This window comes from Sebastes umbrosus, chromosome 17 (assembly GCF_015220745.1).
Source record: "Sebastes umbrosus isolate fSebUmb1 chromosome 17, fSebUmb1.pri, whole genome shotgun sequence".
NCBI lineage: Eukaryota > Metazoa > Chordata > Actinopteri > Perciformes > Sebastidae > Sebastes > Sebastes umbrosus.
The window spans coordinates 4,031,630-4,054,903 of record NC_051285.1 but is presented as its reverse complement, the minus strand read 5'-3'; the positions used below and the strand labels follow the sequence as shown (position 1 = coordinate 4,054,903).

At 39.7% G+C, this 23,274-nt stretch overlaps 1 protein-coding gene across 6 annotated transcripts in view; it reads right to left on the bottom strand.

Annotated features, from left to right (window-relative positions):
- The window catches only part of clip2 (CAP-GLY domain containing linker protein 2), a 38,931-nt gene continuing 15,657 nt past the window's right edge, over window positions 1-23,274 (bottom strand). The window contains exons 4-18 of one of the 6 annotated variants that reach the window (XM_037747992.1): window positions 21,070-21,194; window positions 20,266-20,479; window positions 17,655-17,837; window positions 17,446-17,549; window positions 17,136-17,196; window positions 16,063-16,167; window positions 12,688-13,065; window positions 11,994-12,569; window positions 11,828-11,885; window positions 11,277-11,360; window positions 9,657-9,813; window positions 3,955-4,114; window positions 3,458-3,646; window positions 2,760-2,823; window positions 1-2,655 (exon numbers count right to left, since the gene is read on the bottom strand). In XM_037747992.1, the coding sequence (XP_037603920.1) occupies window positions 2,639-2,655; window positions 2,760-2,823; window positions 3,458-3,646; window positions 3,955-4,114; window positions 9,657-9,813; window positions 11,277-11,360; window positions 11,828-11,885; window positions 11,994-12,569; window positions 12,688-13,065; window positions 16,063-16,167; window positions 17,136-17,196; window positions 17,446-17,549; window positions 17,655-17,837; window positions 20,266-20,479; window positions 21,070-21,194 (2,475 nt within the window). In that variant the 3' untranslated portion in view covers window positions 1-2,638. Of the gene's footprint in view, window positions 2,656-2,759; window positions 2,824-3,457; window positions 3,647-3,954; window positions 4,115-9,656; window positions 9,814-11,276; window positions 11,361-11,827; window positions 11,886-11,993; window positions 12,570-12,687; window positions 13,066-14,596; window positions 14,648-16,062; window positions 16,168-17,135; window positions 17,197-17,445; window positions 17,550-17,639; window positions 17,838-20,265; window positions 20,480-21,069; window positions 21,195-23,274 lie in introns of all 6 variants that reach the window. The other 5 variants (XM_037747990.1, XM_037747993.1, XM_037747994.1 and 2 more) reach the window with 5 other exon arrangements.

The window sequence follows — 23,274 nt, the reverse complement described above, 5'->3', positions numbered from 1 at the left end:
TTGCCCACATTGTTAATATTTAATGACTCAATCTCCGAAACCATTGCAGCAATAATCCAAAGGGTATGAACCCTCCAGCTGAAAAGGCCATGTACAATATCCAATGGAAAAATTTAGGTTTTTATCTTAGCTGACCAGCGCCTGCCCTACATGTCTTACCCTACATGTTTTGCAAAACTTCCCACACCACTCACCTCTGTGTAACGTCTCCTGTATCACCAACTACAAACAGTTGTTTAGTTATGGATAAAACAATATTTGGAAGACTTACAGTATAAATGATACACATTTTTGCAAGTGAAATCCAGATGTTGTCAACCTGTGGAAGGATGAGCGTAACATTTGACATCCATTGTTTGGGTTTTTTAGCTCCTGTGACAGCCCTTCAGTAGCCCCCTATTTAACACAAGTAATCCAGGGACATTTAGATACAGCTTCTGCATTATGTTGTACCGTATAATTAATACCAGTGTATGGATGGATGGAGTCTGTACTGATACATAGTCCACAGTAAATAAAGTAATTACTGATAAGAGGTGTATTGGTAACGCAAAAAAATCTGGAATAATTCACTATATTCATTCTATAAATAATATACTGTAACATAACTCAGAGCTGAAATCAGGAGGCCTTACAGGTAGCAGGAAGTCCACTGATGTGCAATGGCTAAAAAGTACTACATTTTTAGGGAAGATTGGCCCAATAGCCACCGTACCTGATACCCAAAGAGAGGATTGGTGGTTGAGATCATCATAACTCTCTCCTAGTGTGCACATGGGTGATTTTATAATAAGCAGTCATTTGTGATTTGTTGTGTTTCAACACCTCAAACATAGTTCATGGTTTGAATTGTAACCCCTGTATCATATGTATTGTATCGCCAGATTTGAGCCGATACACATCCCCGATTACATTCTTTTCACGTTTTGTAACTGACAAAAAATTATTTGGACTATCACAAAACCGTAAATTTAGTAGTCGATACCAGTGAAATTCCATGATTCTCGATACCCAATTCAATGCCACAGTAAAAAAAAAAAAAAAAAAGCATTTTGTGGTATTTGTTTGTCGCCTAGATGTTAATAAAATAAATAAATAAAATCTCATGTACTTCAACATACATTCCACTATTACATACTGATTTTTGCGAATTTATTACTAATCCCCGATGATCTGCCTCTAGATTCTCACCAGAAACTACATTTTTACAAGATTACATTTGAACACGTCAGTTGTAATTTACCTTTCGCCCAATGCTCATTTTTCTTGAATAGAGCTTGAACGCATCATATTGTAACTTAATGCAACCTCCTGTCCGTTAGTTGTTAGCTCCGTTATTTAGCCGAGCAGGACTGTGCTGCCCATCAGCTGCTAACTAACAGCTAACGTTAACTAGCGGCTTTCACAAAAAGGGAGATAAAAGAGGGGATGTCATGCAGCAAAGGGCGAGGGGTCGGATTCGAACCCCGGGCCTCTGCAGCCAGGACTTGGGGCGCCCGCTTTTCCAGGTGAACTACAGGGTGGCGCCCCATCAGGGAAACTTTCTATCGCCTCTCGAACAATAGTACGGCGTTACTCTTGAGCTCTTGTCCCCCGGTATCTACGGTAACTGTGGTACTGTAGAAAAATGAGTACCGTCACGTTTTCAGAATTTTGGCATCGACTTGGTAACGAAGTGTTGGTTCTTGTGACATCCCTAATTTGGACTGCTTTAAAAAAGTATGAAATGAATGAAAGGTTTGAGACAGAAGCAGACTATTTTGCTGTTTCCTGGTGGAAAAAAATTGTGTCTCGGCACAAGGCTGGAGAAGTGGATTACGTTGTGGGAGGTGGTTTAGAAAGTTTTGTGGACGGTTTAAAAACAAAATTTCCAACCAAAAAAAAATGGTCACCATTGGAATCCATTATGGATTCAACTTGATCACAACCGAGAGGGATGAAACAAAACCCTTTTTTACAGCTATTTTGCAAGCCTACTGTGTTTGTGTTTTATAATCAAAAAACAGATTTTAGGGTTTGGTATTACTTTAAAGGTTCTTTTTAATACTTCCCACAATGACTTATTATATTGTACACTAAAGTCCAGTACCAATTCTCTCATCAGGTTAAGTGACAAATGAGCCAAACTCCCTAAAAAGAATCGTCAGTCATCCTTGAAGAGTTGCTCTGAGTATCACTGGCCAAGACAGCTCGCCCACAGAGGATTATAACAAAGCTGAGGAGCAAAGTAAACGTAATAAATAAAACAAAACAAAGACCCAGTTCTTCAGTTCTTCACATCGTTGTCCATCAGCCGTTTTGGCCTTCTGGTTCAAAATTAAGAATTGTCACAGAGTTCCCGGCAACTTGTAGATTGAAATTTTCTAACTACTGTAAAGCATCAAAAGTTGCCATACTGTACGTTCTCAGGAGTTGTACCGATAATATCTCTTCATGTCCATTTCCCGTTTATATTTTATAGTACTTTAAGCGGTCTTCGTGATTGGCTAATAGGTGCTTTCTGCAACGTAAATTCACTCGAGATAGAGATTCGCCGTTTTGGTATTAACTGTAAACTGAAATCTTCTTCAAATCCTCCCTGTCGCAGGATCAGGAGAAACCTCTGCGTGTCCCAGTTCAGTCTTCTGATCTCTTCTGCTCATATCAGTGTTGCTCCTGAAAAGCCACAAAAAGAAAACAAGATGTCTTAGCACTGAAAGGTATTAATGATATCACCACCATATCCATATTTAATTGTTTTAAATAGAATGAGATAATACCAACATCTCGAGGACTGCCTGACTCCTGATGATGGATTCCATTGGCTGAATTTGCACCGTGCACCTGAAAAACACAGTCAGCGATTGTCAATGTAATCTGGACAGGAGTTAGCTGTGTTGTAAGTGAAATTAACCCTCTGCAATAGAAATAGTCCACCAGTGCCTACATTGGTATTTTTGCTTATTGTGATGTCATTTCTTGGAGTATCTCATATCCCTAAAATCTGTACAACTTAAGCTAAAAAGTTGTGTTAAGTTAATAAACCATAAGAATTGACAAAAGTATTTGAAATTGTGTCATAAATTAAAAAAAATATATATAAAAAAGTTGTTTTTATTTAAATAAAATTGAACTAAAGAAAGACGCTCAAAATATTTCTTAACACTCCATAATTTATTTGAACTATACACATTTTTTAGTTTTTGAAATATGCTCATTTTTATAAGCAAATCGTGTGCAAAGGCGTTTCGTTAACGTAAGAACGATCTCCCGTGGCCATTACAGTGCAATACTCGTGTGTTGTCTCCATGTTCTGCTTATAGATCCCCCCGAAATGCTACACACTGGCCCTTTAAAATGGATTTAAAACCCCTGAATCTTAGTTTTTCCATATCAACAAGCATCCCTTCTGATATATACTTCTTCCCAAGCTGCCATCATTTCCCTGCCAGTTGAATGTGTGAAAGTGAGGTTTTACCGGGCTTTTGTCCGGATGCCTGCGCATGGCCAGGACCAGCTGGTCGACCTCCTGGTTGTGTTCCATGGCGTTCCTCAGGGCGTCCTCGGTGCTGAGCAGCCGCTGGCGGAGGCGGCTCACCTCCGAGTCCAGGACAGATGGGTCCATCATGGAGTACCGCCGTTGGTCAGGTGAAGACCGCTCCCGACCCTAAAACAAACAGAGACAGAGCAGGAAGATGACAGCCAATGTACGCTGTTAAACCGTCATGCTACCGTTATGTGTGATTCACTATTCACATTATTTAAAGAGCACATTTTCATATTCAAACATACTAAATGTCCTCTCAGGGATCATAAAAACACAGCTCCCTTTTAGGACTCTGTATAAACATAGATATTGAGAAATAGCAACAACAACATCTCTAGAATGGGGAAAAAAAACATCTGTTGAGTGTTGAGGGTTGATTCAGCCCAGAAGTAGCGTTATCTTAGCATCACCCAGTCGTTCCTTCTCACCAGTAGAAGCAGTTTATCACGCAGGGTCTTGATGTCGTCCTGAAGTTTCTGCTCCTTGACCCTCCACTCGGCCTTGTGCACTTCTCGGTTCAGGTCTTTCTCCATGTCCCGCGAATGGCGATGTGATTCCAGCAGTAACACCCTCAGTTCATTCAGACTCCTGGAATAAAACAGAGTAATAACATAAGAAACAAATACACCACTCTGTTTGGTAATACTCAGAAAAATAGAACCAATTTTTCCACAAGCATTGTTGTGAACTTGACCGCTCCGAAGAGCAATAATGATAGAGAGGCAGTCGTACATGCTGCTCAGACCTTGCACAAAGGTCATTATCATTTAAGAGCGTACCAACCCAGGATGTGAATAAAACATTAGCCAGTCTGGCCAGTGGGGATTGTGGAGGCGGCCTCATCTCTGTACATGTCAGACTGGCATTCCCATAGTCAAACAGTCTGTGCATATTTGGCTGTTTGCTCGCATACTAATATCAGTGAACCGCATACACGCTGGACAACAGTATTCTGTGATCAGAGCACGACAGGTTACCCAAAGGGGTGAGCTACTTTAACATCTGCCACATTTTTGGTTTTTATAAGAAATCCTCTGGGCCAGATCTTTCAAAATCTTTCCTTTCACAATGCATGTCAGACAGCCATACATAGGATGTCAAGTTTATAAGGTGATAATATGTTCACAGCTTGTTTCTGCTGCCCCCAAGTGGATGTAAGAATAAGTTAAAGTGGCAGTAAGCAGTTTATTTTTTACATCATTGGGCAAAAAATGTGTGTTTCTGTCAATGGAGTCTGGTGGCTTTGAGGAAAGCATATTAATCGTATGTTTTGTATGTTATTAAATTGTAATAATTGTCCAAATACCTGTTGATTTTATTGATTATGTATTCACGTCAACGTGCGTCACATAGCATCGCACCGGAGATTACAATGCAGATTGTAACCTTTCCCACTAAAGACAAAAGCCAGATGTTAGCGGGTTTTAGTCCAGTGGGAAACTGGCTTTAGTCACCACAACCTGTGTGTTCATGCCATAACAGGGCTGTGCTCACCTAACATTGATTGTTTCAGTAACATGCATAGTTATATTGGACTGTGTTATTGTTTGCTTCTAAGAATCATTATTTCTTGTACCACACCACTTGCCCGTAATTGTCTTTCTTGAATTATCTTGTCAACTTCCAAAGATAGAAAAGTGTAACGGCGTTCAAAGTTGACTGTCTCGAGGCAGTGTACTAGTTTGTTTTCTTAAAAAGGATGTCACGGACTGAAATAGCAGCGGGAACATTAAGGACGCTAATGAAACCACCGTCCACTAACACTAACACTAACACTAACACTAATACTAACACTAACTCAAGGGCCCACCCACTGAATTTTTCAAGGGATGGTATATATTTTTATTGCATACAGCATAATTGCTGCAGTGATGATGCACAAGGAAATATCCTGCTATAGCCAGAAGCACTTATTTTTAGTGCCTTGTAGCATTTACTAACGTCATAATAACCATCAATAATGTAAGAAGTGCATGATGTAAGGGATCCAATAATGTAACACAATCTGTAGAGTTCCTTCAGCTTTACTGAAAAATGCATTGTATGAATGTGAATGTGAGTGAAGTTAATAAAGCCTCGCACGTCTGCTATGATATTGTGACAACTTTCTCTTTCCACTCCGGTGGTTAAATAATGACCTGAATTATCAGAACGTAGCCAGACTTGTCAGCGCAGAGCTTAAGCAACAAACATGGGCTTTGGGAGGTTGTCGGTGAAAAGTGTGCCAGAAAGAACTGAATGCAATCTGTGAGAGGTGGACGTCTGGCAGCTCTTAGTTTGTTTCCATCTGCTGGCTGAACGCAAGAGAAACCTCTAGTGCAGTGGTTCCTAATCTATTTCCTTAGAGGACCCGACTAAGGGACATGGATATTTCATATTATATTCAATGCATTTCAATAACGGTACAGAACAACTGATAAACAGTACAATTAACCCAAAGAGTGAACGCAGTAACTGCAGGAAGTTTTTGTAAAATGAGTGATTTCCTGTTATTTTTAGGAACTTTTAATACAATTATTTGTCTGTAATATGTTTTTAGGCTTCTTTTTTGACAAATTCAGTATTTTCTTCTCACTTTGACCATTGTTCTATCAGCTCTTTGGTAGTTTTAACTGCGTACTTTTCTAATGCAGGACAAGGCTGTTAAGCAGTGAAGATATAACTTGTATTCAGGTATTCACCCTGCTCTTGTGCAGATTATTAGTTGCTCTGTACTGCTATTGTTCTGCATTGAATATAATATGAAATATACATAAAATATGTCACTTAGTCAGTTTACTCAATGGCAGAAAAAAACATGAATACTGCTTTGAAATATGATGAAATGTGTCCAATATAATGCACCTATTAGTACGGGCGTGAATCTTTTGGATTTAAAATAGATTCTCAATGATTCAGTACATAGGGGTGGGTGCTAATTTCAGGATCTACTCTAGTCCGCTGTATGCTAATAAAAGTGGTGTGGCAAATTATGGCATGAAAGCAGAGTAAAATATGACGGCGTATTGGGGCCATTGTAGGTAAAAAAAATAATTATTACAGAGTCGTTGGGAGGGGGTAACATTCTGAGAAAAAACTTGGATATTTTTTTAAATTAAAGTGGCAAATTTACGAGAAAAAACTCACAAATTTGCGAGATTATAAAGTCATACATTTACGATAAAAAAATTCAGATATTCTCTGAGATTAAAGTGGCAAATTTATGAGAAAAACTCACAAATTTGTGACATCATAAAGTCATAAATGATCATAAATTATAACAACTGATTGCAATAATCTAAACACACAAAGGCAAACCTAAGACTCATGCTAAACCTGCAAAAATAAACAGTTTTTACTAAAAGGTTTTTAGTATTTCTCAATTCTGTGACTTCAAGAATAATATTTGAGTTGTACAAAAAATAAAAAATACTGCCTGTTACATAAATAAAATTGATAGACTCGGGCTAGCCTTTTTATTTATTTTATTTTGTTTTATTATGCCAATTTCAAATAAAAAATGAACACAAAATAACGCTATAGAACTAGTATTTTTTAACAAATCACACAATAATTCTAGACACAACTTTGAACTTTGATAAAATGTACTCCTAAAGTAACTTTTATTTCTAAGATATCAGTAGCAGTAGTGGTATTGTATTTCTTGATTTATAGTTTTAATTGATCAGTGTAGCATATTTAAGATGTTTTTCCTCATATGATTTTAGTATAATATTATATTATAGGGCTATTGAGGCCCCCTACAGGTGCTATTAATAAATAATCACATATGAACAACAGCGTAGGCAGAATATTCATAACGAGGTTCTGGTTGTGAAACTGGAGGTCTTCACCGCTGCAGAGCTCATTGAATCTTGCTGAATATGTTTATAAAGTTAATTGCTTTGTATAACTCTTTTACAATAAGTTTTATTATGTGTTTTTTTTTTACTGCAAAGCCTGTATACAGAACACATCTCCCTTGAGTTTTAAAGTTTTAAATGAAAAGTTTTAAGTAACTCGATACTCCCTGCATCCTCATTACTACCTGTGCTGGACAGTGGAATTGTATTTAACCTTGCTCACATATGAATGCAACAAATGCTGATACTTGTATAAATAGGAGAACAACTCTCAAAAGAACAGCACAACAAAACGTGTCCTGATTGCACCGCAGTGCGTTGTTATTCACTGCACCGTTGGCAGCGGTGGAAAGGAAAATAAAAACCTAATGCAGCTCCTGCTGAGCTAATAACTCCACTTTACTTTACAAACTTTATTATCCGCAAAATGTGGAAAATTGTCTTTGGCTTCACTACAATCAACATGAATTACAAATAAGACAGTAGTAAGCAAGTTTGGAGTTAAAGTATGCCTATTATAAAAAGTATAATGTGCAAATTCAGCGAGGGGTGGCCCTGTACGATTAACTATGCATTTAACAATTTAGAAGAGACACTACAGGTGAATAGGGTAAAACATTTAACTAATAGATATCACCATAAAACTTCCCCTGTTGGTTACTGACATTAAGACAATTATGTTTTGTATTACAAGTTTTCTGAAAGTTTATGTTTAAATATGCAAATAAAGCATTACCTTATGAAATATGCACTAATTCTCATACATTTCCAGGACAGAAATGTGAACATTGGATAAAGCCAGGTTCAAAATTCTTGTTTCATTTTGTTGAAATATTGGAGTTAAATGTTTTTACAGAGGGGATTTTAGATATCTTTTTTTATCCCTCCATAAATCAGAAAATACTGTTAACAGCTATAAAAAAAATAATCTATTTTCGCCATGTTTTAGGAATAAAATGTTGTATAAATCAGGCTATGAATGATATATGAACAAACCCCTCTGTAATTACCTTCAGAATATAGAGAGGAATGAAACTGGAAAGTTTGGTGGATGTAAGAGCTACTTAAGTGGAGATTTCTGACTCAGAGTATCAGAGAAAACTCATTTAGAGAAAACACCCTTTAAAGATAAGGATCGTAAACACACTCCAGGTGAATAGGGTAACATTTTTAACTAATAGATATCACCTTGAAACTTCCCCAGTTGACAATTCTTTTTTGTATTACAAGTTCTCTGAAATGTTATGTTTAACTATGCAAATGAGGCATTATCTAATGGTACCTTTTGATGAATTTAGGAGAAATCTACAGACACAAACAGACAAAGTAGTAAAATAGATATTTCCACTAGTCTGAAAGAAGACTAAATAGCCCAAAAGCTCAAAATTGACCAGTGCATGAAAAACTGTGTTTTTGTTGCCTGTTCGTCTCTTCTGTGCTCGGGACAAATAATTTGTTTTGTAGACATTTTTTGTGGCTCTTGGCAAAAGTACCTTCCTGAGGGAAACAATTCAAATTGTGGGTACAATGGACGGGACGGAAGAGCTTTCATTTTGTTATTCAGTCCACGCCTGCTGCTGCTTCGTTGCATCTGTGGTTTTCCCTATAATTTTTACTGGCAGTGTTAACCATTGTTGACAGTTTCTCTTTATATTTGACATTCAAGTGTCCGTAGTACCACGCTGCCATGTTAAAAGACAAGAGGCTCATCCTTTAACTCAAACTTGAGTTAACCTGACGGCTTGTTTCAAATGCAGAGTTTCTGAATACTGGCTGTGTGTATTTCCCTGTGGATAGAGCGTTTCGATACTTTCACAGTATTTATATAGGACTTAAGCCTGCTTTATAATAAAACAAACATGAAAATCTCACTTTTTTTATCATATGGGACCTTTAAATCAGCTAAAATCTGAATCTTGGATTCTGAATTCATTGGTATACACAGAAAATAATAAAGGTGATAGAATGGTACCTTGTTTAAAAATTAGACCACCATTCACCCCTATTGATCCAGAGAATATGTGTCTTCATTGTTTTAAAAGCTGAACTAAAATCAATAAATCATTTTAATACAGCTTTTAATACAGTGAAGACCAACATGGGTTTTTATCAAGATTACAAAATTCAGTAATAATATTATTAAAGATGACAATACATACAATAAAATCAATGCATCGCCTCTGGGCTCAGAGTATCTCGTGTGCACGTACAGAGATATAATTTTTCACTCCAGCCTCCCAGTAAGTGCCGAGGTAGATTGTAAAATCAATATAGCCTCGTCTCCGTACCTCTCTTTCTTCAGCAACTCCTGGCTGATATTGACCAGCTGCCCAGAGGCATCATGGGACTTCTTGGTCATGGTCTCCAGCTCCGCCTCCAAGCGCATCTTCTCCTTTGCCTGTGCTTCGGCTTTCTTTTCCCCTGAGCGAACTTTGCCCTCCATCGCTGGCGGAAGAGAAATAATAACAAGTCTTTGCTGTGAATTTGATTTGTCGATAACAATTTATTTATTTATTTATTTATTTTAATTTTATTATTTTAATTTTTTTATTTTATTTTTTATTATTTTTTATTTATTTATTATTTTGTTTATGTGTCTTTCAACATCTATAACTCCTCCTATGAAGCATTAATAACTGGTGTATAAACAGCAGATGTTTATACACCAGTTGAAATACACAAATATATTAAAGCGCCATCGCGTCTTGGTTCATAACGTCACCCGGCGGCGAGCTGTATTCACATACGGTGCCATTGCACTGACTGTATCTAGCAAGCCACACGTCGCTACTGCGGTACAAACCCAAAATAAACAGATTGTGCTGTGATTTAATTGCAATAAACGGATCAAAAGGATGCAGAAATAACAACATAATGATGCCGATTTCTAAAAAGCCTGAATTCATGCTTCGTCGGGTCTGACTGCAAGACGACAAGCAAACGACTTTTAAAATGCTTGTTTTCTGAATGGAGTTTGGATCAATCAGAGCCAGGCTGTGCTTATATTGTAACTGCGCCATCAACACTCAACAAAATGTTATGGAGTTGAAATATTTCAACTCCATCGATTACGCGAATGACGCGAATTTCGTGTGTTCGTGACGCGTCATTCGCTTCATTTGATTTAATCATACGATTTTAATCAGCAAACAATCACTATCAACGGGAACACAAATAAGGAACTTCATACAAAATTAACTTTTACTCTGAACTGTGGACTTTGTGCCCCACATTAGGAAGGGATCCCCAACTTGAACCAGTTTACAGATCAGAATAATGAAACTACAGTATTCTTCACTTTGTGTCTCATCTTGTTTTTTTTCCCCCCTTTTATAAATTATTCACAATCTCGTCTTCAAAGTGTGTCAATGTGATTATCTGAGCTACATGACGTGTGTTTTGGGTCCTTTTGATGTGAAGGGAACTTTAAGTTTTCAAAAGACAGCCCGTCGACAGATTTCACAGCGATGATCAAAGAATGTAACGGTGAAGATGAACAAGAGCCGCCGCTGCCGCCAACGCCAACGCCACCGCACAGTGAACTCAGCGTGACTGGTGGAAAACGAAGTGAAGCCTGCAGTCGCTGAACATACACAGCACTGCACAGAGCAACAATAAGAGAATGACACTAATGAAGGTCATAAATATGATGTAGTTAATGAGTTTATGTAGTGAGAAATGTGTCAGAACAAAACCCAAATTGGCTGAAGAGCCAATAACAAACATGAGCTGCTAAAACACTACAATTCCCCTACAGGCAGTTTTTATTAGCGGCGTTATTGTGTATGAAAAGACATGAGCTGTCTACAGAGATTAAAATATTTACAGGTTTCCTGTCGTGACATGAACGTCTGGAAAAAGGCGTCTGACTGCTCTCGGACACGCTCTAGAAAATAAATGACATTTACCTCCCATCTGTGTTTTGAGGGCTTCAACCTGGGAGGTGAGAGTCGAGACCTCCTTTTCCCTTTTCAACAGCTTCTCCATTGTTTCTGAAGGAAAACAAAACAGCAGTTAAGTTATGTGTTCAAGTGCACTGATGCAGGCGCCTGGGCAAATCTAATAAAGTCCGTAAGGGGGCTGGCTGCAGGTTTAAAGTTACATATCACCTCCTAATGTTACGGTAGGATATCGTAAAATCTTATGTCAACATGATATTCGGTGGACAGATTTCCTTTTGGGTGAAGAGATTGGGATTTTTTTGGTGATTAGAGCCATGAGACCAATAAACATTGTGTTTGAATTATGGAATAGAGATTGAAGGCATAGTTCGGATTTTTTATATATGATATTATTACATAATATATATGTTATAGTGTTACCAATAATTCTTCAACAAAAATAATAGCAGCAATTATTAATATTTTTTCAATTTGGGAAGTAATAACATGGAGCAGAATATATAGTCATATAAGGAAAATAGAGTATATGAATGGTTAAAATAAATGGACGTTGATACCTTCGATGTTCTGTTTTAGCTTCATCTTCTCATCTGAAATTTCATTATCTTCTATCACCTGAAAAAGGACAAAGTGTTGAGAGAGGTGAGCTTGAATCAAAGCGATGACAGCATTATATCTCGGTGCTGGATGTGTTACTCATCACGTCTCCTCAGCACCACGCACATTTGCATCATGGGATGTGTAGCGGTCCGCCTGGTTGGCCTGGAGCTGGTTGGCCGTCACCCTCAGCTTCTCCTCCAGTCTCTGGATCTCCTCCTGGCTCTCTGCCTGGGCCTTCTGCAGAGCCTGATAGTCCGTCATCTTCTTCTCCGACAGCTCCAGCCTCTCCTTCAGCCCCTCTGTGCTTCTGTCCTGCTCCATCTGAAGCTTCTCCATCTCCGCCAGCCTCTGCTCCGCCTTCTGCAGCTTATCGGTGGCCTCCCCCAGGGCCTGCTCGGCGCTTTTGGACTGCAGCTCGGTCCTCCACGTCTGGTTGCCCTCGGCCAGCTGGTCTTTGGCCTCCTGGAGACGAGAGCAGAAGTCTTCGCGCTCCTTGCTCAGAATGGCGGCTTCGATCTTGTGTTTGGTCTTGAGGTTCTCCATCTCCAGATGGTGCTCCGTCTTCAGGCTCTCCAGATTGGCTCTCAGCTCCTGGGCGTCCTGCTCCTGGCCTTCTGGAGCAGGATGGTTGCTACTCAACGAGGCCTTCAGGTCCTCCAAAGAACGCTGGTGGTCAATCATTAAAGTGTCAAATCTAACCTGCAGACGGAAGAGAGGAGGATTATTAGATTATACTGTTGACCTTCTATTTCCCCCTAAAGACCCCCTGTCCCCTAAATAAGACAAAAGCAGGTCTACGTGGGTCTCTGAGGGTTACCTTCCAGGTGTCCATCATCTCCATGTTTTCCTTGGTGGCCAGTTGGACTTTCTGCTTCATCTCACTGACGTCCTGGCTCTTACTATCCACCGCCGCCTTCAGCTGGTCGATCTCCTGCTGGCTCGTTGCTAATGCCTTGTCGTACTTCTCTTTCAGCTCGCTGCTCTCCTTGAAGTGCTCACGGCCCGCCGACACCAGCCGTGCTCGCAGGACGACGGTCTCCGGCTGGGTGTCGTCGCCCGGGGCGGCGGTGTCGTTGTCGTCGACGGCTTGATGAGAGCTTGTGATTTTAGCCTGCAGGTTGTCCATCTCAGCCCTCCTGAGGTTGAGCTCCTCCTCCAGCTGCACGATACGACTCTGCTCCTCAACCGTGGTTTGCTAGCGAGAAAGAAACAACATCCATCAATGCTGCTGAACGTTTTTCTAAAAGTCTATTACCACAGCAGAAAGATGTCAGCCTTTCAAAAGAATGACATTGTTAACAGGGTTGAAGACCCTGCAACTGAATGACGTCATTCCAAAGAAAAGGTGACACTGAAAGAGCAGAAATCAGAGGGAAACTCTGAAGATCCTCGTAAGGATTGGAGACGGTCGAGTGCATTCCAGTGAATATACAGAACAAATAAATGACATTGAACATGTGGACAGTGACACACTGTGGAACATGTTGGCTCCCTGCTGGACTCCTCAGATACAAGATGATACAAAGACTAACAGACAGTTGTTCTTGGTATCCAGATTTCAGAGTGCACATCAGTATTTACGGTACCGTAGAAAAACGAGTACTGTCACGTTTTCAGAATCTTGACATCGACTTGGTACTGAAGTATCAATTCTCGTGATATCCCTCGCAGCAGTAATATTGACGCAGCAGACACGCAACAACAATAGCATCCATTTGGAGTTGTGTTTCTGGACACCTGATGAATGTAAGTCCAATATTCAACTTTTTTTGCTTGGTTTTTGGTCTCCACCACCAATTTCTGAGGGAAATATCTGTCTCTTTAGCTGCTAAATGCTCCACTATTTTCCCCAGATAGTGTCTAACTGAGTCTGTCTGCTGTCTGGTGCTGAGAAGGTATGAACAGTAGGTTCATCAAAGCCTTTTCTCTAAAATCAGCTGCCTGCTTCTGTTGGAAACCAGATTTTTTAGGACTTAGTTTGTTGGGCGGAAAATATAAAATATAAAAATATTACTTAGTTGGGCTTCTTCCTCTGAATTATTAAATTCAAACCTTGCTGTTGCATACAAGCAGGTCCAAACTATAGTGTACCATCAAATCACTGACACCACTGGGGGTTTGCATTTCACAAACAGATGTCAAAACAAAACCATTACACTCGTTTCATGACGCCGCCGTCCTCATATTAAAGTTGGCGGCCCGTCATTCATTGTATCATTTTCATCCAGAGACATAAAAACTAAGGAGCCAAGGGGTCAATGTGTCACTGTCCAAATATTTGTGCAGCTCAGAGAAGTGGAAGATGAGAGGAGAGCGCAGCCATTCTCTGATCATCTAGAAGCAGCCAAGCAAATATAATAATAAAGCCAACAACAAAGTGACTCTGCACACACACAACTGCAAACACTTAAAATTAAAGAAAAAAAGGAGATTAAGAAAGAGGACCTGCTGCACAGTGCACAGATGTTAATTTCAACCCTCTTGGGAAAAAAAAAAAACAATCTACCAGACCTCAGAGTTACTAGTTGACTCATATCAAAGAAGTTGCCTGAATAGCATTCAGATTATGGCACAACACACAGGAGTAAAAAAAGAGTCTATGCAAGATTAATGTCCTTGACAGCATCTGAAGTCGATGTCAGCATCTGAAGTCGATTTGAAGTCAAGAATTGAGATAGCTCAGCAGCGGATCAAAGCCAAAACAAGATCAAATCAGTTTTTTTCACCTTGGATCTCTTACCCAACCTCAAGGATACGGCACCATGAGAGCATCTCCCCTGTTGGCAGAAGCAGACCTTACTGCATATAATGTAGGAATCCAGCGTTTCAAAGTGTTTTGTTATCTTTTGATGCCTGGAAATCGAAAGAACAAGCTTGTACGGTTGTGATACCGTTGTCTATTATTGAAGAGGGCTTTCTCGCTATGTCAAAGCGGTGTAAAGGACATCCTTTGCTACACTCGGTAAATGGGCATCAGCGCCGTGATTTGTCTTGAAACGTTCATCTAAGAACCGCTGATGAATCCCATTAACAATTTAACAATTTCTCATGTGTTACTAATTACATAACTGCTCAAAACATTAGCATGGAGCTCAGGGAGATTCATCCACTCCACGTTCTCCGGAAAGATGATATTAACGCAGCTGGCAACTGATCCAAAAGGAGCAACCTTTAAATAAAAAAAAAGATAACTCATGATTTAAACGATGAACAGCAGCGACTGCAACAGAAGACACGTGTGGAGCTGAAGCAGCTGATGGATGTCTCAGGAGGGAAGCTCTGGGTCAACAGGGAGGAACGTTATCACTGTGATTCATGATGTGATGAAGGGGATGAAGGAGATGAAGGGGATGAAGGAGAGGACGGAGCAGATGAAGTCAGTCTGCGTATTTGTTTATGTGGTTTTTGCATCATTCTCTGCTGGATATCTGGATTGATTACTGACATTCAGGCTTTTTACCTCCGCCAAGGACGGTTCGGCTTGTTGGTTAGTTTGTCAGAGGGATTACGGTAAAACTACTATTAAAAGGGAGAGGTCGGGTGTTTTGTAGTGTGGATGTATGAGGTACTTCTCCATTGTCAGTGTAGACGGAAACATGGACTGCATAGCTGTCTGACGGCAAGGTCAGGGGTACTCCTGTCTGTTTCTCCAAACTGGGAGCGGGCCGACTGCCTTATACTGTAGATTATACACTGACTATGGAGAAGTACCTCATACAACCCCACTGAGAAACACCCGGACTATCCCTTTAAGTTTGGGAGCGGATCTGAATCACAGGGCGGATACACACATTATTTTTCACTTCTCGAAGCGGCCTTGGCGGAGGTCTGCGCTCTACAAGTGCCCTTCTATTTTGTTTAATGATTTTGTTAAAGAACAGTGCATGGAGCATACAAATGCTTTACATGATATATGTTTTAAAAGATACAGCTGGAAGTATTGTATATTTTTCTTATTTCAACAAATCCCAAGTAAAAAAGGACCAAAACTAAACTAACGCTCTTTTAAGAACTTCAGACTGAGATTACTGCTCAGATTGACCAATATACACATAATATATGTGTATTGATTTTAAATGATCATTCATAAAGGATCATTCATAAATCTTCTATGTTTCTGTCAACAAATGAGCAAACAGGTTGCAGAAGCACGCCGATAACAGGCTACAGGCAGAGGGCTCGTGCGTTTTACCCTCCTCTTCTCTAAGTCTTTCTGAAGCACCTCTGCTCTCGACTTTTCGAGGAGCAGACTCTGCTCGAGCTGACGAATGTGGGCGCGCTCCAATTTCCTCTGAGTCTACAGAGAGAGAGAGACAAAGAGAAAGACAGGGAGGAACAACAGACTGATAGAAAAGAAGAAGAAATACAGATCCAAGGGGGGAATGATAGAGATCAGAACAACAGAGGGGCAGACTCTGGTACGAGTCGATCATATGAGGAGGAGAGTCGAGGAGATTTAGGTCAGGGAAACTTCAGGCTCGGAGGTGAAGTTCGTTTTGCAGTTTACGGGACGACTCTGCTGGAGACATTTCAGTCACTGTTGATCAACTCAAAGTCAATCATATCATTTCTCAGTTCTGCTTCTGCAATTATGCTCGATTATAAAGAAGGTAATTGCAGTTGTAGTGTTAAAGTTTAAAAAAATCTGTATTCTGTAAGTCTTGAGCCTTTTGTCTAAGGGGCTAAACATTTCTTAGAATACTTCAGTCACCATATTACAGACTGTATCTCTTGGTGTTTACATTCAGAGGCTAAATGCAGGGACAGCCAAGAGCATATTCAAAAGTGAACAAATTGTATTTACCTTCCATTCAGCTTCTTTCAGGAGAGAGGACAGGCAGTGTACCTTATCTAATGGATTTAAGACTTTTCTGCATGGCTTTAAAAAAGAGGTGCAAGTCTTCACTGAAGTTCATAGTTTTTAAATCCTCGCATTTTGTCTAGTGTCTGTATAGCTGGGGTACGCAGCAGGCGGCGTTTAGTGACTGGGGGGGAGCTGTCGATCAAACGTTGAGAGGGGTTCAAATCCACATCATCCGCTCATTATAAACCGATTTAATATGTTTGCATGTGAAAAAGTTGAGGTGCACACATTTGCTTTAGTGCATCCAAGACATTATGATCTTCTCTGCATGTATAAATAAACCCCTCATAAATCTGTCTTCTATGAAATTAAAGGATAAACTGGATTTTAGCATGTGGAAGCACATACTGTATATTCTATTATTGATAGAGTCTATAGGTATTAATAATGCAGATAAATACCTCCAGGTCTCCTTTGGTGATGGATTCCTCCTCTACTCTGAACTGGAGGTCCTCCACTTTCCTGTAAAAAAAAAAGGTGTTTGAGACGTGGCACGCAGCATGGAAATGTCCTACAGATGTGGACTTGCAGCTGCGCAGTATTCAAATCACTAAGAATGATCATAAACTAAGACTTGACTCCTTGTAGAGCAGCACAGGACTACAATGTCTTTACCTGATGCTTATACAAACATATATATTTGTTTGTGAAGGCCCAAATCTAATATTTAGGTTGCAGCACTGTTACATGAGAGTGAAACTCTGTGATTACCTTTTCTCTTCTTCAAGCTGATTGGCCAGTTCCAGTTTATCTTTCTGTGTGCTGGCCAACAGGGTTTTGACTTGCTGGAGGTTGTTCTCATTCTCTGTTACGTACTGTGGATAGAAAGAAGAAAGCATGGAGTTGTTAGGATTGTTTTAAGCTGAACAACAGAAATGTCATTTATTTATAACATGTGTTGGTACCTGCACGTGCTGCACCTTGAGGACGTTCAGCTCCTTCTCCACCTCACAGATGCGGCTGTTGGCCCTGGCCATGTCGGCTCGCTCCAGGTCCCTCTCGGCCAGCAGCTGCTCGATGTGCTGCTGCTTCTCCTTCAGGGCTTCCTGGAGCGCCGTGGTGCCCGAGATCTTACGGGCGTAGCGCGACGACGTCTCCGTCAGCTGAGAAAGAGAAAGGACATAAAAACGTGAGCGAAAGGAATGGATGAAGACTTAATTCACTGTCATGAGATACAAAAAACTTCTGTATGAGTAGCTTTCCCATGACAAGAGGTCTTAGATAAACACTGAAATGAACCGTAGAGGCTTCAACAATAAATATGTTTCAGCCTTTAAAAAGCATTGGTCATCCACTGAGGGAATATTTATATATTTATAAGCATAAGTGTTAAATGATGCAACATTTCTTTTGACCACTAGAGGGAGCTCTTTGAAAGGATTCCTGCCTGACCTATGAGATCATTACAGTAGACTTTATCTTATATTAACAGAATAATACTGATAATGTTCTTTTCTTCAACACGGACGTGCTGGTTGAAAGCCAAAGTACTTGTTAGTTATACTGTACATTATTGTTGTACTGATTTATATTTGTCTGCAGCATTTCTGATACAGAAACTTTGAATAAACAGCTGAAATGCTTCAACATAATGTCAGATACATACTGAATGTTGCACCTCTGTTATGTACTGAAGGACTGCAGGGAAGTAATTCATACTCTGATGAACATTATTAATATTTCACTGCTATTAATGCAGTTACTGACTAAATATGAGGCATAAGATTCTTATCCAAACCTCATTTTGTGTACCTATAAATTAGGGATAGAGCCGACACTCTTAGAAATAAGAGCTGCAAAGGGGTTCTTCCTGAAGGGTTGAGGTTCTACCCAGAACCGTTTGCTTCGGAAGAACCCTTTTTTGAAGAAAAGGTTTTTTCAAGGATTGTTGAAAGCATGACGACCAAGTACAAGTACTTTGGGTACGTGCCGATACGGAGTACCGATATGAGTACTTAAAGGTGCTAAATGCCAGATTGGGAGCATTTTTATTGCCTCCGCACGACAATGGTTCTCGTTAGCACCTTTAATTCTAAGAGTGTTCTTTCCTACCATTTAACATCATGAACTGTGGTACACCAAAGATCTTTAGGAATGACGGTGAGTCAGAACATTTTCTGTGCAGCTAATTGAGAGCGTCTGCTCTCAGCGCTGTCTGATCCTGCTGCCAACAATTAAGGAAAGTAAAGGGCAGGTTCTCCATCCAGGATCTGGCCTGAGACCAGCAGCTAAAAAATCAATGTGAGATACCATGATGTCCCATTCATTTCAGTTTTACTGCCAAACATTCCTGAGGTTACTGGTCTTAAAGACACAGCGTGGCGGAGCGAGCTCTCTTTCAGAGGCTGCAACAAAAACGCAAAGTCAGTGACTGTGAGTTTCACACTGCACAGCAACAACATGCTAATTATTAACTGCTCAGCAGAAACAATGAACCCTCTCATCATCCCGATGTTTGAATCTGCAGACGGAATATTTCACGACATTTAACTGTAATCCGACACTGTGATGGATGTTTTATAGCAATAACATTATAACAATAATAATAATTGTTACTAGCTCAGGCCTGATTTTCATTTTTTGCACTTTGTATGTATTTTATTTGATTAATGCATTCTATGAATTCAGTTTTTATTCTAATGTATTATTATTCAATGGATTTTATCTTCCATTATATATTATATATCATATTTATTCTATTTTAACTTTTTTTTCTTGTATTATTTTCCATCTCAATGTTTTAATATGTTTTTATGATTATTACATTATTTAATTTATTATTATTAATTATTAAAATGCAATTTGAGCTGCATTTCTTGTATTATTATTATTATTATTATTATTATTATTGTAAAAGAGATTAGTGAGCATTGTTGGTATTCAAAGGATTGGAAATTGAAAGGCTTTTACATTATTCTTTTACTTTACTTGATAAAGGAAAATCATAATAAATTGAAAAGTATTTATTATTAATTCTGCTCAAGATTTTTTTTTGAAAATAAATAATATTAAGAAAATACATAAAATAAACTAATAATATAAAAAATATATTCAAGGTTATAAAGATTTTTCTTACTATATTTATTATATTTTATCATGCCTCATTTGTCATTTCAAGTTACGGATGTATTTTGTTTTTCCATTCCCTGAAATGATTGCTGTATTTTATGGTATTGCACCTTGTAACTGGATCTGAATGGCACTTTAGAAAGTTTACTTAAAAGGAATCATTTTGGGAAATAACAGTATGCTTATCTGCTTTCATGTCGAGAGTTAGATGAGCAGATTGATACCATTCTCGTGTCTGTAGAGTAAATATTTGGGCGGCTCAGGCTGAGCGGGTCGTCTACTAATCACAAGGTTGGCGGTTCGATCCTCCTGGCCTCATGTCAAAGGGTATGAAGTGGCTCATATTTATCTGACCGCCATGACAATCTTCTCATCCAACTCGCTGCAAGAAAGCTAGTAAGCGTTTTTCCCAAACTGTCAAACAATTCAGTTTGTATCTGAGGCTCACTGCCGTCGTCTTACCAGTCCAGTTCGGCTCGGTCGTCCGCCCACGGAGGAGGCCACCGAGCTGACTGAACTGATGGAGGAGCTGCTGGGGCTGTGGACCAGAGAGGAAACCCCCATGGCCATCCGCTTGCTCTTCTTGGCCTTGGCCGGGCTGGTGGAGGGGAAGCCGATGCGGATCACCTTGTGGATCGGAGCGAACAGGCCGAACTTGTGAAGACACTGAAAGTATCTGCAGGGAGAGAGGCAAGAGGTTGGGGATTTTACCAACACAAAATCACTTTTTATAGTGTGTCCCTTTGTGTTTAGTTTGGGGATTCAAATAAGTTTATTATCAGGTACTTAAACTGATTTTTGTGTTTTCTTTTTTAACTTTAACTACAGTTTTTTCTTTTTCTTTTAACAGAACATGTGTGAAGTTTTACATCTGTTTTTTCATTTCGTTTTCTACATCTATCTTTGATATTCTGAACGTAGTTAAGAGGTCATGAATAAGGCCTCTGCAAATCAAAACTATTTGGGAATTATACTGGAATAAGAGGTTACAAATAAGGCTAAATCTTAGAGTAAATCTTAATTGTAAACAAATGTGTGCTTCTGGATCTGGACTGGACATGACTCAAGGCTACCCTAAAAGCAACCAGCGGTGCCGACCTGCTCTGTGCTAGTGGGTCAGTTAGTGTAATTTAATGGACAAAAGAACAAAGAACAATCAGATGAACAGATGGAGCCACAGTCTTCCCCTCAGTTTCCCTTCAGGGGAAAAAGCAGAGGAATTTGGGGAGCTTGAAGCAGACATAATGTGTGGATGTGTGTGTATACCTTGTACCAGCCACAGCACCATCATTCTTCCCCAGGGGCTCATCCAGCTCGACCCCACACCATTCACCCTTGGCGAAGTCCGTCTCTCCCATGTAGCGTATGACTCCCATCTTAGAGCCTCCCACCTACAACAGAAGAGAAGTCCGTCTGTTACACTTTCTATCATGAAAACTACATGCAGAGGTAAAGACAGTTAACGTGGTTGTGGAGGAATAATCACAGCTTGTAATCATGACTACTTGTCCTTATAAACCTTAATATGTCATCATTAAAGGGCGGGTCCATCTGCGTTCTTTTTCCAAATGGAAACATCCACTCAGCCGTTAGGATGTAGGTTAGTAAAGTAAGCTAATCAATAAGGTTATGAATAATGTGAACGCTTTTGGAAATGACAGAAAGTGTTAGTTTGGATTATTTGAAGTGGAGTTGTATGTATACTCCCGTGTTCTGTGAGGTAAAATGACTGTTTTTGTGAATGGAGTCTGGTGGCTTTGAACACAGCGCTATAACGGCTTCAGTATAATCCAAGTCTCATTTATCGAGTCGGATGCTCACTACTTCCCAAACACATGCATCTTCACTAAAACCTTACTATTTAAAACACTTGCATGTGATAAATGAGGCTTGGATTATACTGCACCAGTTGTGTGATAGTTTGTAAACAGATGTTTTGATATAGTTTTGCAGTTGTTAAATGCGGCCGTTTTGCCGTGTAGACATGAGAGAAAAACAGAGTTTTCTTCAAGAATTCAAGGTAACACAGGGTGAGTAATTGATGTACAAAATGGTAATTTTGTGGGTGAAGTATTCCTTTAACATTAAGGAAACATGACCTTCCAAAAAAAGATCCCATATATAAATACATACTACTCACTACTGGGTTTAGTAGCTGATGGAACTGAACACAAAGACAAACAAAAAAAGGCGTGGCAAGTCACTCTTCGTCTCTCTATTGTCAAATTAATATTCCACCCCTCTGACTCTGTCCATCTCCTATAAACCACTGAGGAAAACAGAAGGAGAAAAAACGTGGCAAGAATCACCGTGGTGTCACAAGACATTAAACTGGGATGGTTTTTCTGTCAGCATGACTGTGTGATGTCTCAGTGACTCAGTGTCAAATTGCCAGCAGTGCAAAGACAGCCAGTCAGCACAAGCCACATCTTGGCTCCAGTTATTGCCAGTCTCATGTAAAAAGCTGTACTCAAGAAGTGGTGCGACGAGACGAGAGCTAAATCCCCACCTCAAGCGTCTAATCTTCAGGGTATCTTTGGCTGTGAATATCTCTACCGAATATAAACTCCTTAGACGTAATCCTTGGTTCACCCCAAATGGAAACTTTGCATGAATACTTCATATTGTGATGGTGTGTTTGTAGCCACGCTAGCGGCGTGGCTTTAGGGTTATCGGTCTGTTGGTCGGTCGGTCCAACACTTTGGTCCAGACTGAAATATCTATTGGATGGATTGCTATGAAATGTTGCACACAGTCATGGTCCTATGAAGCGTCTCAACATCTACTTGATGGATCTGTAAAATAATTGGTACAGACCAGGCGGCTACAGACATTCAGTCATTCTTCACACTAAAAGTCTCCCTTTATTTTGTTATTTAAAAGCTTTTATTATGAAGCGGCAAAGCCTCCGGAGATGGTCCATCTCGGTCGTGGCTCTGCACAACTCGGCACATTTAAACTGGTAATGGAAACGCAAATCAGCGCGACATGGTTTGACTCGGTGTGGCCAAAAGTGCCGATGGAAAAGCCCCATAAGTGAATGTGCATGTAATGAAACAGTATCAGCCAGTAAAATCTTGGTTGGTTGTTCTTTACACGGCTCATACCACATGGATTTCAATTTGGAAAAGGAACATTTATTCTTTTATCCTGTTTAATAAAGTTTTCCATGTTATGTTTGTGTTAAGGTACGATTTCATCGTCTAGCGGCCGTGTGAGTGCCTATCAAACTATCCAAATAAACAGCAGCCACATCGCATCGCTGAAAGAGAACAACCCATTTAACCTTTACCAAACTCTCCAGCAGCAGAGACGGCCTCTGGTTAAACACTAAAACCAGCAGAGGAGAAACATGTCTGTGCCAAGGCAAATGGACACAGTCATCATGTGTTTAGCCTCTGAGGTTGTCTCTCTGTTGGGAAACATTTCTGCAGTTCTTTTCTTTTTTAAATATTCTGAGTAACATCCTCT